At 33.3% G+C, this 17002-nt stretch overlaps 2 protein-coding genes and 1 long non-coding RNA gene across 4 annotated transcripts; 1 reads left to right on the top strand and 2 right to left on the bottom strand.

The window, feature by feature from the left end:
* Nucleotides 1-583: 583 nt before the first annotated feature.
* LOC104700658 (uncharacterized) lies at nt 584-1804 on the bottom strand. The gene has a single exon (XM_010416193.2). It carries the CDS (start codon nt 1756-1758, stop codon nt 766-768), a length of 993 nt encoding a protein of 330 aa, XP_010414495.2. The 5' UTR covers nt 1759-1804; the 3' UTR covers nt 584-765.
* A 6753-nt stretch (nt 1805-8557) lies between these two features.
* On the top strand, nt 8558-15711 carry LOC147941008 (uncharacterized). Of its 2 annotated transcripts, XR_015560907.1 has the most exons (5): nt 8558-9269; nt 9736-9812; nt 13203-13329; nt 14725-14973; nt 15057-15711. It is a non-coding gene; the product is annotated as an uncharacterized LOC147941008 (long non-coding RNA). The 2 variants fall into 2 exon arrangements; XR_015560906.1 differs by lacking the exons at nt 13203-13329; nt 14725-14973; nt 15057-15711 and having other exon boundaries at nt 9736-9988.
* On the bottom strand, nt 14526-17002 carry LOC104704419 (exocyst complex component EXO70H1-like). The gene is made up of 2 exons (XM_087456711.1): nt 15715-17002; nt 14526-15577 (listed from the first exon to the last, which is right to left on the bottom strand). The coding sequence occupies exons 1-2, from the start codon at nt 16779-16781 to the stop codon at nt 14815-14817; spliced, it is 1830 nt and encodes a 609-aa protein (XP_087312837.1). The 5' UTR covers nt 16782-17002; the 3' UTR covers nt 14526-14814.

The following is a 17002-nucleotide window of genomic DNA, read 5'->3' as shown; positions in this document are numbered from 1 at the left end:
AATTAGTATTTTTGAAAAATATTTTGGAAAGAAATGATAACTATGCATTTCCTATAATAGATGTAAAAAATAATACATTTCCTTCAATAAGAATCATTTTTTTCTTCATAAATACTAAAAATAAGAAATAAAACAATTTACAGTATTTACAAAAGGTTGGCTATTGATTAGACGTTTTCAAATCTATTATTAGGATTAAAAAAACTATTAAATCTAAAACAACACTAATTTCAGATAAATAAAATAATATAGTTTAAAATAAAAGAAATATCTTTTTCTTTTTTTTTTTCTCTTTATGGATCTTAATTATTATTTTTGTTGTCGGGCATGAAGGTTTTTTTTTTTTTTAATTGCAATGTGTGTGGTTCTCTTTGTTTCTCAATCCATGTTCCTAGATTTGGTTTGTGTTGAAATTTTCTTACCTTCTCATATTTCATTAGCGGTGAATTATTAAAAAAAATAATGATATACTATGAATGGGTTTATTTGTATAACTAAAAATCTTTAATCAAAAAAACAAAAAAAAACAATTAGACAAACAAATTTCAAAATAACAAAGAAGAAAGATTTTCAATGTTCATAATTGTTAAAATAGACCAAAGAAACACATTTTATTATAATTTCATACCAAACATAGAACATGATACCAATTACTAGAAGTCTACAAATGATGATTTTTGAAATTTGCTAGTTCCTATTTATATCGAACGGCGACAGATTAACAATATCTTCTCTAGAGGTTATTTCATTAGGAGGTGGCTCTTGTCAAACATCATTATTGGTCGTTGCAGTATTGTTGGTCATGTAAATTTCTGAGTTGTTAATGTTGTTTCCTTCATCTTGTCTTTCCAGCACACGACTCATCAAATCAAATGGTTGATTCATAGCCATTATTGCATTAATAGTCATGTTACAATGTTGTAATGGTTGAGATGCAGACCCAACCAAACCATGAAAAGTCATCACTTGGGGAGAAACGGGGTCCATCTCCAAACTAGCATTTCCATTGCTACCACTTCCTTGGTATGGAAAATAACTTACAAAGTTTGGATTGTCGTTCCGCATTTGTTGGTAAATTACATGCTCAAGTGGTTTAGGGTCGAGAACCCATCGATCTATTAAGTAATAACTTTTATTCTCCTTGAAGGTGTCAATGTTAAACATTCTCGGTTCTTCATCTTTTTTTCTATTTTTATCATCGTCTTGACCGCTTCCTACAAAAGCATCATTTGTGGTGATCGTCAACTGCTCGGCTTGCACCTCAAATGGAAGAACTGGTGGATCACGAAGAGTAGAAAACTGCATGAAATTTAGCTTCTTCCTATATAGTATGATTTTATCTTTTGAGAAAGATAGTAATACATGAATCTCACTTAAGTTAAGATCATCAAATCCACGACCATGTTGTAAACGCATCATTAATTCATCAACAACATACTCCTTCTTTTCATTACTCTTCATTAGTTGTTCATGAACGGTTTTTATCTTCTCCTCCAAAATTGATTTGACAATCGTTTCTTTCTGCTTTTGCACGAACTTTGGTAAGGCAAAGAAATCGTCTAAGATGCCACGAGCCATCTCAACTGATGGCCACACCATTGGGACAGCTTCATTAGGACTAAAAATGATTAGAAAAGCCGTAATATCACACAATATGGATAGCTCTTTCACCTTTTTGAGTAAACCTTCTCTCCTTTGCTTTAATCTTTTTGCTCTTGCCTTGTCATTCTCTATCCATGCAAGTTTTACCTTTGCCATGGTTACTATTTGATTTCAATCTCACTCTTTCAAAATATGGTTGTTATTGGATATGTGATGAAAAACCGTTGAGATCGAGCGATAAGATTTTGGAAATTGATACTAGTCAAAGGTGGATGATTCTTAAATATGTAAAATTAATTCCTATTTAATAAATTCAATCAAAAATATGTTTCTAATTAGTAAATATAACTTTCTTAAGAATTGAATTCAAATCTAAATTAAAAATTTACCAAACTATATTTGATTTGATTTGGTTTGACATTAAGTCATTAACTATTCGCTTAAACCAAACTAGTAGACCAAAACTAAAACTCGAATTAAACCACCAACATGTTTTGCATCATATTACTTATTATTTCTTGAATTATTTTGGAAACTATACATGTTGACTAGACATTTCTTTCTATATAAGCATCAAATAAGATGTTCATAAAAATAAAAATAAAAATAAAGTAGTTAACCTTATTTGTACAAAATTTTGACTATTAAATTATTTATTTGTAAATAATTTTAAGATGTGTTTTTTATCAAATATTCTATTAAAATTATAAAATGACGTTTACTTTCTTTGAAAGTCTAAAACATTTATTTAATTTATATGTAATAATAGATTAGGTGAATGGCGAGACCCCACTATATCTAAAAAAATTGTATTGAAACCCACTTTGAGAAGATGGTGTACTTTCTGAATTTGGAGGTGTTATTTTTTCCACCTTATCATTTAACTTTACTGTAGCGGAAAAGTCAAGGAGATTTCAAAATAGTGGAAATTTCTTCTTTTGTTGTTTGTTTATCAATTTTTGTTTTGTGATTCTCTTAGTTTCTCAGTCATGTTTCTTAGATCTGATTTGTATTTGAATTTCTATACCCTATACATAACTTAATAATACGCAAATCTTAAAATTATATTTTTTTTCTTATTTTTGATAATTAACTAATATATTTTGGGGAGGAATTGAAGACAATTTTTCTTATATTTTTAATACTTTGCTATTTTAACCAACTCTATCTATATTGTAAACTGTGTAGTTTAAAAAGTTTGAATGCTTTTATGAAACCCAACTTTTAAAGAAAGGAGTCATATGTCATATGTGAAACACAAACACTTTTCAAATCAGTCCATGATTTCAATTAAAATTTCCGGTTTCCAGTAGGATCCGTTCTAGGTAATCTTTGCTAATAAATACAAAACAAATATTGACAATAAATAAAAACCATGGTAGTCCTACATAAGCGAGAGTGTCAATATTGTACCAATCATAGGCTTCACCGGTCAACCCCTGTCCAACAATGACCGATCCAACGATCACTGGTTCATTACAAGATCCTCAAAAGTAAATATCTAAAGAAATGCCACTACAGTAAATATTTAAAGAAATGCCACTAAGTGAACGTCCCGGATCCCGAGTCCAAAGGTTTCAGCAAATCTGACAATTTCCTCCTAATTCTCCAAACGATGTCGTAACAGTGGATAACTTCTTTGTCACGGAGTCTTTTAGATTGTCCGGTACAACCCACTCGCTTTGTTTCTGAAACACTTCTTCGAACGTTTCGTTGAACTGCATCAACCACTCTTTCGCCACGTATTCTTCAGCATCTCTTCGTGAGAATTTGAAAGTGATGTAATCACTTCTTTCCAAGTTATCTTTTCGTATTTTCCCACGTATTGTAAAACTTTATCTTGGTAATTTGTCACCCATTCATCTCCCAATACGACAGTCAGATTTAATGTACGTACATTGGAGATCACATAATGGAGATTGTTGCCTAAGAAGCGGTACATTCGAGATTACCCACGCAAATCTTGTGGTTACCGGAAAAGAAGAAGAATCATCGATCATTTCCAAATCCTGCATAACAATATTTGCTTCTTCATATTTAGGAACTTGAGAGTAAATGGAAACTTCGATTTAGGATCAAGAATGGTAAAACTTAGTTCCAACTGCTTCATTGGGATCACTATAAGATTATGCGGTAGAGTGAGTTTTGGTGATTATTCACCAACACTACTCCTTGAATGGCGTATTGTATGTTGTTAATAACCTGCACTGGTAAAGTCTCCCTAGTTCAATCCTTAAAAAAAGGAAACTTGGTTATTGAATTCTGTCAAAAAAAAAAAAAATAATCCTAGTTTTTTAATGCTTTTCAAAACACAAATCAATACAATAAAAGATGGAGTGTTTCACTCCAGCGCTTGACACCTCAACTTCAACATTGAAACAGAGACTGACACATTAATAAAAAAAACTCTATCCTATCAAATTATAACATTAATACAGCTCATCTAAATTAAGAAAATTGAAGCAAACCTCTTAAGTGTTTGTCTTTCTGCTTCTTACGATAAATTGAAACGGAGAATAAATAAAAACAATAAGGTGGATCGACACTACAAGAAAACAAGCCTTTTGCGAGGACACATTGCGACGGAGTACAGCTCTCGCAAATTTGCGATAGATTTGCGAGGAGTTTACTAGGAAATAAAAAACCATAGCACATCCGTCGCAAATTTGCGAGGAATTAAGTCGTCGCAAATTTGCGAGGAATTAAGTCGTCGCAAATCCGCTGCTCATTTGCGACGCATTTACGACAAATTCACTGGGAAGGTCCTTTTCCTCGCAAATCCATCGCAACATTGCGACGATTTTGCGAGAACAAACTCCATAGCAAATTTGCTATGGAGTTGCGAGTGATTTGCGAAAGCCATAGCAAATCCATTGCAAAGTTAGGATAATAAGTTTTTATAAATATTACAAAACTTAATAGAATTATTCTGAAATACATTTGAATGTGTTCATAAGGTGAATTTACTAATTTTTAACATTATTTTGATGGTTTTTACAAATTAGATATTCAAGGTTTGCGACAAATTTGCGACTGATTTGCTAGAGCCATAGCAAATGCGTCGCAAATCCATTGCAAAGGACTTAAAATATAGCAATTCCCTCGCCAAAAAAACTTTAAACCCTTAACCCTAAACCCTAAACCCTAAAGACTTATTACATTACTATTAATGATTAAAAAAGATGAATCCAAAACTATTAATCAAAGATAGCAGTGCAACACAAAATTGTTAGAGAATTGGACAATTTGGCAAAAATTTGTCTCAATGTATTGAACATATATGTGATATAGTGTAGAACATCATCATGTTTAGAGTAAGATGCAAAATTGGACAATTTTGGAAAGTTTGATGATAGAAAAGAGTATGATGACACCATTGGACCTTATAATATACTTGAAAGTTAATTTGACTAATTTGTTACAATTATTTTGATGGTTTTTGCAAATTAGATATTGAAGGTTTGCGACAAATTTGCGACTGATTTGCTAGAGCCATAGCAAGTTCGTCGCAAATCCATTGCAAAAGACTCAATACATAGCAATTCCCTCGCAAATAACAACCCTAAACCCTTGAACCTTAACCTTTAAGACTAATTACATTACTAATAATTATTAAATTGATATAATTCAATATTTATAATATAAGATAGGGCACTAATGACAATTGCAAATCCTAAACCCTAAAGATTTTGCGAGGGATTTGCTACGTTCTCTCGCAAATTGGTCGCAAAAAATTCTAAATAAGAAAATTTATATTAATTATTGTTTGCGATGCTTTTGCGAGGGACTCTAGTAAATCCCTCGCAAATTTTGCGTTGGAATTGCGACGCCATTAATTTCCTATATAAGTAAGAAACCTAGTTTGAGCGAAGCTCAAACCAACACCCGCAGCCGACAAACCCTAAAAACTTCTCTTCTTCTTCCGATTTCATTCTTCTCCGGTTGTCTTCTCCGGTTGTCTACTCCTTTCTCCGGTTGTCTACTCCTCCTCTCATCTCTTCTCCGGTGTCTACTCCTCCTCCCATCCCTTCTCAGGTTAGTCTTGTCCTCCTCTCATCCCTTCTCCGACTAATCTCCTCCTCCTCTCTCTTCTTCTGTTGTTTTTTAGATGGGTTTCGATTTAGGGTTTGTCGATTTAGGGGTTTCGATTTGATTTAGGGTTTGTCGATTTAGGGGTTTTGATTAGGGTTTCGATTCGATTTGATTAGGGTTTCGATTAGGGTTTCAATTAGGGTTTCAATTTAGGGTTTGTCGATTTAGGGGTTTCGATTCGATTTGAATAGGGTTTCGATTAGGGTTTCGATTAGGGTTTCAATTAGGGTTTTGATTAGGGTTTCGATTAGGGTTTCGATTTAATTTTAGGGGTTTTTCGATTCGATTGGGATTAGGGTTTCGATTGGGATTAGGGGTTTTCGATTTAGGGTTATATCGATTTAGGGTTCTAATTATATCGATTTAGGGTTTTCCGATTTAGGGTTATATCGATTTAGGGTTTTTCGATTTTGGGTTCTAATTATATCTTTTTTTTGGACTTGTTTTTTAGATGTCTTCACAAGAGAACCAAAATCATTCTGGGTGCCAAAACGTTTACAGAAGATTTATATCTTCTCAAGGGTTATCTCCTCCCATCCCTTCTCGAAGGTTACCTTCTTTTGCCTCTGCTCCAAGGGTAGCTTCTCCCGCCTCCTCGCAAGGCACCTCACCGGTGATCCAAGAGAATCGTCAAGGAACCTCATCGGCGGTGGAAGATCATCTTCCACCACAGCAATCGACTTCGCGTGTCAATGATGAGTCTACTCAGCTCTCTTTTTTTACTTTGGAAGAGCTACTTGCAAGTCCCGGTCGTGCTAGCTTAAAGAAATTGGACCCTAAACGCCCTCCGGGTACTCTATGGTAAGAATGTAGTTAGGGTTGTCTAATTTTTTAGATATATTTTCATTGATCCTCATTCCTTTTTTTCTTGTGTTTTGTAGGTTTGACGAGGATCCTTCGGTTGCTGCTACTGTTCGGGCCATCTTTGAAAGAGATTTCAAAGGAGCTCATGCCAATTGGACCCAAACACCAGCTGCGGTTGTAAACCGGTGGTTTGAAACGTTTGCAGTAAGTTAAATGTTTGTTGATGTGTTTAAATTAAAGATTTTGTTTTTACTTACTTGATTCTGATTTTAATTCATGTTATGTTTTTACAAGCAAACATATAACTGGGACCAGTCCATCAATGGGAGAGTTCGAGCCGAGTTTGAAAGCAAGTTGAAGACCCGGATGACTGATCAAGTGTCTCGGTGGAAGTCTAAGTGGAGAGTAAAAGGTGATGATGCAAAGCCGTGGTGGCTTGATCCGACAGTATGGGACGGCTTGGTCAAGTTTTGGTGTGAACCAAAATCTGAGGAAAAGAGCATCAATAGTCGAAATGCTCGATATAGTGATCCTGATGGCACTGGAATGCATAAACACCGGTCTGGTCAGACCTCCTTTAAAGCTCGTGCACGAAAACATGTAAGTATGTTTAGTTAGTTATTTAGTACAATTACCTATAAATTCTTGCTTTAGTCTAATACTTTGTTGTTTCATATCTTTGTTAAGTCGGAGATTACTGGTGAGGCACTTCCTGATTTCTTGAAAGTCCTAGAAGATACTCATAGGAAACCTGATGGGTCGTTTGTGGATGGATTATCTGAGAAAGTATACCATGAAGTGTCATCGAGGATAACTGAGGCTGAAACTGGGCTATGCTCAGGGGACAACATAGAGAGTAGTGCTTCTGGCGGATTGTCAGTTAGTATGAAGAACCGAATTTTTGCTGAGGTAAATTCTTGAACTTTACATACTGTTTTGTTTTATCTCTTTGAACTTTACATTGTGTCTCTGTTTTTTGTTGTTTGCAGGTTGCTCCGAAGAAGAAAAATAGGATATATAGAGTCGGTACTATGCAAACTGAAGCATCTTCAGCTCAAGTTGTTCTGACGCCTACTCCGACTGAAGATCCAGTCATTCTAGCTGAGAAGCTTTCTCAGGCCGAAGCTGTTCTTGCGAGTCAGTCTACTCAGCTAGAAGATTATGCATTGAAGTTGCAACAGAATACTCAGAAGATGCATTGCTATGATGCCTACTTCGATTATCTATCTGAGAAGGACCCTGAATTTGCTGCAAGATTTCCCCGACCTGAGACTGCTGCCACCAGTGAGACCGGAGCAGGAGATACCGGACCTGAGATCGGAGAAGGAGGTATCACCAGACCAACTTAGGATCTCTTGTGTTTATGTGTTTATGTGTTTGTATCCGAGAACTTGTGTTTGTATATTCAGAAGATGTGTTTGATTTTTGTTTTGAACTTATATTATTATGTTTATGTAAGTTTAACAACATTTTGTATTACAAGTTTAATTTCAGTTTTCATTCAAAGTTTTTTTGGGCTAATTATGAATTTTAGTTTGCCTAATTAGAAATTAATCATAATTAATTTGCATAATTAAAAATAAACATAATTACAAAATGAATAATTCCTAATTCAAATCTCAGCTGTTGCGACAGACATAAATGTTGCAAATCCATCGCAAATTTGCGAGGGATTAGCTTGAACCAAATTGCGAGGAATCTGCTATTGATATTGTCCCTCGCAATTTGCGTTGATTTTGCGACGACATTTTTTTCCTTGCAAAATTTGCGAGGGATTTGCGATGTTAACCAATTTGCGAGAAGCGATTTGCGAGGGAAGTGTGTTCCTCGCAATTCCATCGTTTTTGCCTATTTGCGAGGGATTTGCTATGAATTCTTCCATCGCAAAAGGCTTGTTTTCTTGTAGTGCGATGGAATCGGAGACTGACCGGAGAAAGAAGGATGATCGGATTAGGGTTTGGAATTGTATTCTTAGCTTCCATGAACAGATTTGGGGAAAAAGGAAGGAAATAGAATAATAATTAAAAAGATTAAAAGGAGAAGAAGCCTATGGGTATTTGCAGCGTCGGTGTGTAGATGGAGAGATATCGGAGAAAGAGATTTTGAAGGTGGAGGAGAGGTTCTTTTGAGAGAAGAGGAAGATGATAAAAAAAAAAACAAAAAAAAACAAAAAAAAAAAGTGAACCCTCTGTCTCAGGCACAACCTGTTCACATACACGCATAAATTTGTTATTGAATTATGGGTTTCTTTCTTCTGGTGCTTGAATTTCGCAATCTGTTTGTTGTCTTTGTTGGATTCATCTAGATTTTGTAGTCTGTTATATTGGGGAATACTTCTTGTGCCTGATATTTGTTTGTTTGTTATATTTGAGATTCAATAGTGTGTTATATTGGGGATTTCATTGAATTAAATCTACGTTCTTCACCTCCGGTTTTTATTGATCATTGTTCAACACGACTTGGTTTATATTGTAAGCAATCAGTCATTAGACAAGGCTCGGATCATTGATTGTGATTCATTTAGGTTTTTCCTTAAATTTCTGCAGTTATCACATAATGTTTGTAGACAAGCGTTCAAGAAATTCTTTTGAATGCTCCCTGTTCTTTAGATTTGCAGAACACTTATAGCTCAAATCCCCAAATGCGAGCAGTGGATACACCTGGAACTTTGCCTATGTTCACGACGGCTTTAGGCAAATCTGTCCTACTGAAAGAGTCTTCAATGGCAAAAGCTTTGTCTATTCTTGGGGGTGATTAAATCAATGACTCAGGTTTGTTTTTATCTCCACTTCTCTAAATTCTTTTCTCCAGTACGCTTCTGTGCACATTTTTTTTTTTTGTGCTATTCCATTCAACTTCCAGTTTAATTCTTTGTGGTTTGTGATCTCCAAGCTGAACACTTTTTTCCTTTAGTTCGGTTGTTATCACCTGATAGTGAACAATTAATCAACAAAACCATCTTACCCTGTATGATTATTCATCATTTTGTTTTAAATTATCAATAACTGATCCGTTGTACCAAATAATTATATACAAGAAAGAAAACCCGACTTAGATAACCCGTTTACGTATTTATGTGATGAGCTGTTATCAATATCTTTGTCAAATTATTATCATATACATATCTTAGTCACAATTTATCAAAATATCTTCATGAGAAATTTTGTTAGATTCCCCACCAAATATAAAAATGTCTTTACAGTTGATATGTTAATAAGCTTCTATCTGATTGTGCAGCCAACATTCTTCCCAGGGCAGGGAGAATGGGTTTGGTGTTCCTAACTTATATTTCCAGACAGCTTCTAACAAGAATGGTTAATGTATCTTCTACTCTATGAATTTTTAAAAACATATACAGTAAAACCTCTATAAATTAATACTCTATAAATTAATAAACACTATAAATTAATAAATTTTACTGGTCCCAAGTCGGGCCAGTGTAAAAATTAACAATATTCGATAAGATAATAAAATAATAATTTTTTCGAAATCTCCTTATAAAATATGGTCCCAATAATATCATAAATTAATAATTATGTAAATTTATATATATATACATATATATATATATACTGATATAATAGTGTATGTTTCTCCTAAAGCTCAATTCTATAGAACAATTGTAATATTGTATTTTCAACCTATAATGATATCTCTAAAATATTTTATAACATGTCATACAAATAATTAAATTTAAAGTTTTAATTTTTAGATATGCATTATTTACAATTTGATAATTTGACAGATTATTAAAATAGGAGAATTGATATTATTATTCATAGATTTGAATTTATGTGTCTCATGTGTATAAGTCAATTTGTCTATAATATTTGTAATTTATTGTAAATAGTGCTTTCTAAATATTACAAGTTCAATTCCTAAATCATAAAATTTATAACATCCGAAAGTTTAATCTTATTTTGCTATAGTTGTTCCAATTCATAATTTTTTAAAAAATAAACAATTAAAAATATATCTATAAATTAATAATTATTAATTTACACTATAAAATAATATTATTAATTTATAGATAAATTAATATCACTATAAATTAATAAAATGTCTTAGTCCCAACATTATTAATTTATAGAGGTTTTATTGTATGGTCGTTTAAGGGGTTTTCTTATTAGTTTAAGATAAATTGTTTAAAACTTGGAAGTGAATACTAGAGTAATGAAAAAATAACTTTAGGAGAAAAGAAAAATAAAGTTGTAGCTACATATTGTGTGGTGTTAGAAATTTAAATCCTAAATAAAATTAATAAAAATTAAATATAATGCATGTAGTTGATGAAGGGATAGATTTCCTTGTACAAAAAAACCAAAAAACAACAAAACCAAATCAAATGAGAACAGTAAATATCAATAAAAATAAAATTAAAAAAAAAACCAAAATGACCAACAAAATATAAAAAAATCCTACAAAAACAAAACACAAAAAAAAACAACAAAAAAAAAACAATAGAACAAAAAATACTACACAACCAAATTTAAAAAAAAAAAAAAAAAAAAAACAACAAAAATCAACCCGCGGATTATCCTAGTATTTAATAATAACTCTAATCAATTGTACGCCCTTATCATAACAATAGTTTAGTTTTTATTGACTTTTCACATACAGACACAAAAATTAATAAATTAAATATAGTATTATCAATTATTTGGTCACGAAAGACGGTTCTCATAGACTAGTAGTGTTACTTAAAAGTTAAGTACAATTCTAGTTGTAGAGTGCACTCAACCAAACATTTCGACTGATCTATGTTAAAAATACACATCTCATGTTATTTGATCATGATTTTAAAATTTTTAATAAAATTCAACGTTATGGAGTTAATAATTTGAAAATCTATTTTAAAATCTTATGTTATTTAAAAATATTTTAAGATTTTTAATATTTTAGTGGATTTATTTAGGTTAAAACAGAATTTTAAATCTCATGATTTTATGTGGTGCTTGAGAGAATTTTACTATAAATCATAATAAATTTCTTAAATATTCATCCAAAATCATTAAAATCATGTAAAACTAATTATTTAGTGAAGTGCTTAGTGCAGTCGTAAGTAGTAAGTCCAATTATTGAAGACACCATCAAACCATGAATTGAGTCTTGTTACATACAAATATAGAAACTTGGTTAATACACCGGACTGTTGTGCTTTAATAGTTTGGCAAACAAAAAAAATCTATTTATTTAAAACTCAAACCATCTTTAGCATGTTACTAAAGACAGCTTGCTTCTGAAATTGTTTTTGTAACCTTTTATTCTCTTGATTGGATTTCCAATCACAGAATTATATTCTAATAAATGTATGGTTTACAAAAAATTTTCCCAAAATACACTTCCTAGCTCCTAGCTAATATCGTATGTACCGAGTTCATTCACAAAATAATTTGCTCTAAGAAAAAAATAAGTACCAAAATTTTCTGGTGAATTATACAATACCATTAATATTTTGTGAACTACTATTTGGTAACAATATTAATTTTAGAAAATCCAGAATTATAAAAATGCGGGAGGTTTTCATAAGCTTTTGTGATCGTAGAAGATGTTTTATTTTGTTAAGATCTTTTTTATAAATACAAAAAATTTATCTATCTTTTATAAAAGAAATCATCTACCTTTTCAAATATATATTTTATAAGAATCAAAGTAACACTTATTCCATGTGTATCTTTTAAAATCCAGTTTTGGAATACATTTTTAACATCTTGTCTACATTTTGATACAGTCCAAAAGACTTCCCCTTTGTAAATTGAGACAATTGCACTTAGATTCCTAATTCTTGCATTGGATCCACGGAAAACGAATTCACTGAAACCATAGAATTTCGACGAGACAACTAGCGTATAAATCGCTCTTTATAAAAACTTTCTCAAATACAGGCTATGTCTAACTAACCCATACTCTGCATCCACAAAACATAGTCATACAAACGTACTTCAACTCCACAAGCACCTTACATTCGTAGACTCCAATCACTGCGCATCAGACTTCTTCGACATCCAACCGGACAAGCCATTTGTTTCCACTTCCCGAACCAAGCTTCACTTAACCATGTAATCCAAAAAACACCTCATCTAGTTACTGAGTGGCACAACCAACCATCCCTAGCAACCGAGTAACAAGAGAGGTGGGTCTGGAATATTTTATTCCGTCTAGCCACAGACAACATTTCTCCATGAATACTCTGATTAACCATCAAATCCTCCAGTTTCGATCGGTACCTCCACCTGGTGTCGATCTTCACCCATCACACCACTTGAGATCCAACACACATGATGTCGATCGACACCATTCTAGTGTCAGTCGACACCGACACTCTCGACATTACCTCTTTTGATCCATCCTCGACAAATTATAATTCTAGCCGTTTCTCTACGACCCAAACAAACATCAACATACTGGTGTCGACCGACACCACCTTGGTGTTGTTCCACACCCTAACATTGCCACAACACGTCTATGAAAAACGTCCATATTAACCTTTGGTTAATTCACAAATTAATCGTTCACAAATCCACCGTTGGATATGAAGCCTATAGTACCACGAAGCTCTCCACCAAAGTTGAGCTAAATTGGACTATGTTTTATCAACTAAACGTTGCTCCGATGTATTATCTCGGACTAGTCCGCACGGTCCATCCGCATGTGCTTTTCTTCTCTTTAAAAAATGATTTGACTTCCGTCTCTTTCTTCTCCAGCACGAACTTTGGCAAGGCAAATAAATCGTCTAAGAAGCCACGAGTCGTCTCAACTGATGGCCACACCACTGGTGCAACTTCATTTGGACTAAAAATGATTATACAAGTCCATACATCACACAATATGGTTAGCTCTTTCACCTTTTTGAGTAATACTTCTCTTATTTGCTTTAAACTTCGTGCTCTTGTTTTGTCATTCTCTATCCATGCAAGTTTTACATTCTTTCTTGCTATGGTCATTATGATTTTAGTCTCTCTTTTCAATTTTCGTTGTTTTTGGATGTGACGAAGAAAAAAATACGCTAATTCATTTAAATTGCAATGAAATAAAGAGATATGATTTGATGATAGTTAAAGGTGGATGATTTTTAGAGATGTAATATTAATTACTATTTACTAAAAATGTGTTGACTGTTTCTTGGATTAGTTATGATAAACCGAACCATTTTGATCTAAACTAAATCGAAAATATCAATCAAAAAACCGAAAATATGCCTGTGATTAATGGTTATTTTCGAATATAATAAAAAATACTTTAACCGATTGTGAACCAAAATGAAATTAATATCTTTTCCTATATAGATAGTAAATATAATTGCTTAAAAACTACTTTAAAGCTAAATCAAAATTCTACCAAACTATATTAGATTCGGTTTGGTTTTACAATGATCATTTTTTAAAACCAAATCAGTCAACCAAAACTAAAATTCGGATTAAAACACTCGCATGTTATACATTTCCTTCAATATAAGCATCATTTTCATTCAAATTTACTTATTTTACCATATTTATACAATTATTTTGTCTCTTGACTTTTGTTTTCATTAGATGTAATCAAAAGTTAAATTAAGTTTATAAAATGACATTTATTTCTTAAGAAGTCTAAAACAACATTAATTTTAAATCCAGAGCATAATGTATTTTAAAATAGTGTAAATCTTCTCTTTTATTGCGGTCGTGCTTGTAGGTTATTTTTGAGTCTGAATGTGTGTGATTCTCTTTGTTTCTCGATCCAGCTGTTTCCTAACTTCGGTTTGTATTTAAACTTCTCTAACCTTTTCAGATTTCGATAATACTCTTATTTTAAACAATTCTAGCTTTTCTTTCTTTACTTATTTTTTGTCTATTTTACTCCTTTATTTTTTGAGCTTTGAGGATAATTGAGATTTCTTATATATATATATTTGCTATTTGAATTATATGTAATTGTATATATATATTTATATAAAAATTTGATTAAAATCTTTATATATATTAGTGATTTTTTTTGGAACATTTTTCTAATCGGTCCGAGATTTCGTTTAGAAAAAACATTGTTTCTAATTCCGTTCAAAGTACTCTTTGTTAATTACTCACAAAATAAATATTGACAACTAATAAAAACAATTGTTATCCTACATAAATTGTCCACACAGCCACAAATTTAGTACGCTTATCATAAATAACATCTTCTAAACTGGGCTGCGTCGTTTTGTGAGCTATACTGAATACTAAACACTCTCGCTTGCTAAACCAATCATAGGCTTTACCGGCCGTAACGTATCCAACAATGACTGATGTCCAACGATCGCTGATTCATGACAAGATCCAAAGTACAAATGCCACTACAACTTCAACGTCCTGATTCTGATTTAAGCGAACGTCCCGAGTCCGAAGGTTTAAGGGAAGGAACGATTATACACGATCGTCCCGTACCTAAGAAAAGGTCAGAAAGGTAGTTACCTAAATCTTCAGGGGAAAATCTGACAATGTCCTCCCAATTCTCCACCTGGTACTTTCCATAAAACGACGTCGCAACTATAGTTAACTTCTTCGTCAAGGAATCTTTTAAATCGTCTCTCAATTTCGAATCAGGTACAACCCACTCGCTCTGCTTCTGAAACGTTTCCTCAAACGCCTCGTTGAACCGCGTCAACCGCTCTTTGGCCACATGTTCTTCGAGCATCTCCTCGTCATGATCAGATAGTGACATAATCACTTCTCCCCAAGCTATTTTCTCGTATTTTTCTAGGTATTGCGTAACTTTACCTTCGTGATTCGCCACCCATTCATCTCCCAAAACGACTCTCAGATTCGATGTACGTACCTTGGAGATCACGTAATCGAGATTGTTGGCTAAGAAGAGGTACGAGAGAGCCATATCATTGTAGAGTCGAGATTTTGTGTCGATTTTACAAAGCAGGACGAGGATTAGCCACGCGAATCTTGTCGTTACCGGAGCAGAAGAAGACGAAGTTCCGGTTTCTCCTCCTTCTTTGTTGTCTTCATCATTGTTCCCGAAGTAATCTTCCGGTAATGGCAACGTCGATTCAGTGAGAACTCCGGCAAGACACTCATTATAATCCGCGAGGAAGACTATGAAGTTCATTACGTACCTGTTATTATGAACTTACAAGCTTTAGAAGATTCGAGACTATCTCTCATTTTAGGGTTTTCTTTATACTAGATGTGTAACTATAAATTATGAAACTTCTTTTATATGATTAATATGAGAATATGTTTATATGTTTACCTTGTGAGCTGATGAACTCCACCTCCAGGGATTGGAGATTTCGAAGCTTCTTTTGTAATGGAAGCTTCGAATTCGGCAACCATTGAGTTAATAGCCACACCGAGATTGTTGAGAGAATCAGCAGCTTGCAAGCGGACAGGAGAAGTCGAATTATAACTAAAAATCTCTTCGATTTGAGGAAGAAGCTGCGAGATAGTTTGGTAAACGTCGAGAGTCAAGAAGATCTTCTCTACGGTTTTTTTACATCTTGCGACACTCACGGGGAAGACAAAGAGTGTTAAAGCGTTATCTAACGTAATCTCCGTGAAACAAGACTCCGCAACGGAGACAGATGGCGAGAACACGTGATCGCAAAGGATACGTTCTCCATCGAAGAGATTTGTTATGACAACTTTTGTAGCTTCTAACCATTTCTTGATGTTCTTCTCCATACTATCCCAATCCAATTTCTGAATCTTGCCAAAACTAAGATTCTCAAACCCTAGGTTACTCAACGCTTCAACCATGATTGATCTTCTTATTTTCTTGTAAATCTTGACACATTCGTTTTCGTAACCGGACGATATCATACAATCAGCGATCATTTTCGAATCCGTCATAACATCAGCTTCTTCGGATTTAGGAACTTGAGAATAAATAGAAACTTTTTTCCTCGGGTTGAAAGATGGGGAAGATCGAACGGATACAGATTCATGATCAAGATTTCGTCGGTTCGATTTTAAAACACGGTAAAACTCTTTTTCCAACTGTTTCATAGCGATAGTTACAAGATTATGCGCTCGAGTGAGTTTTGGTGATTCAGGATTCACCAAGATCACTCCTTGAATCGCGTATTGTAAGCTGTTGATGACTTCGACAAATCTTCTTCCTTCGGCTCGATTATCGGAGGAGAAAATGGAAGAGAGGGAGCAAGAAGATGAACTAGATTGATCTGGAGAAATCCATTTTCGGGTGAGAGATTCAGCTGCTTCAATACTATCCATTAAAAGAGACTCAGAGAAGCTTTGGTATGGACGTGGTTTTGACTTTCTCCCGCGGGTTATAGTCGGTTTAAATAGTAGCATCATTTTGTTTTTTTTTTTTTTTTTTTTTTTTTTTGTGTTTTCTTTTTTTACCGTTTTCTTAGTTTTGTAAAATATGATAGAATGTGAAGAAATGATGTTTGATTTTTGTTTTGGAGGTTCTAAGGAAGTTTTTTTTTGATTGACTATTTTTATGTTTGAGGTCTTTGATTCGAATTCCTTAAAGCATGTGGTTATCCTCCATTTACTCTTTTTTTTTTAATTGT

The sequence above is a fragment of the Camelina sativa genome, chromosome 7, assembly GCF_030686135.1.
Source record: "Camelina sativa cultivar CO46 ecotype springtype chromosome 7, ASM3068613v1".
In the NCBI taxonomy this organism is placed as follows: domain Eukaryota; kingdom Viridiplantae; phylum Streptophyta; class Magnoliopsida; order Brassicales; family Brassicaceae; genus Camelina; species Camelina sativa.
This window is presented reverse-complemented; position numbering and strand designations above follow the sequence as displayed.

Coding starts and splice junctions, on each gene's coding strand:
- LOC104700658 (XM_010416193.2), bottom strand. CDS start 1,758: ATGGCAAAGGTAAAACTTGCATGGATAGAGAATGACAAGGCAAGAGCA.
- LOC104704419 (XM_087456711.1), bottom strand. CDS start 16,781: ATGATGCTACTATTTAAACCGACTATAACCCGCGGGAGAAAGTCAAAA. Junction 15,578..15,714: donor GGAGTTCATCAGCTCACAAG/GTAAACATATAA, acceptor TCATAATAACAG/GTACGTAATGAACTTCATAG.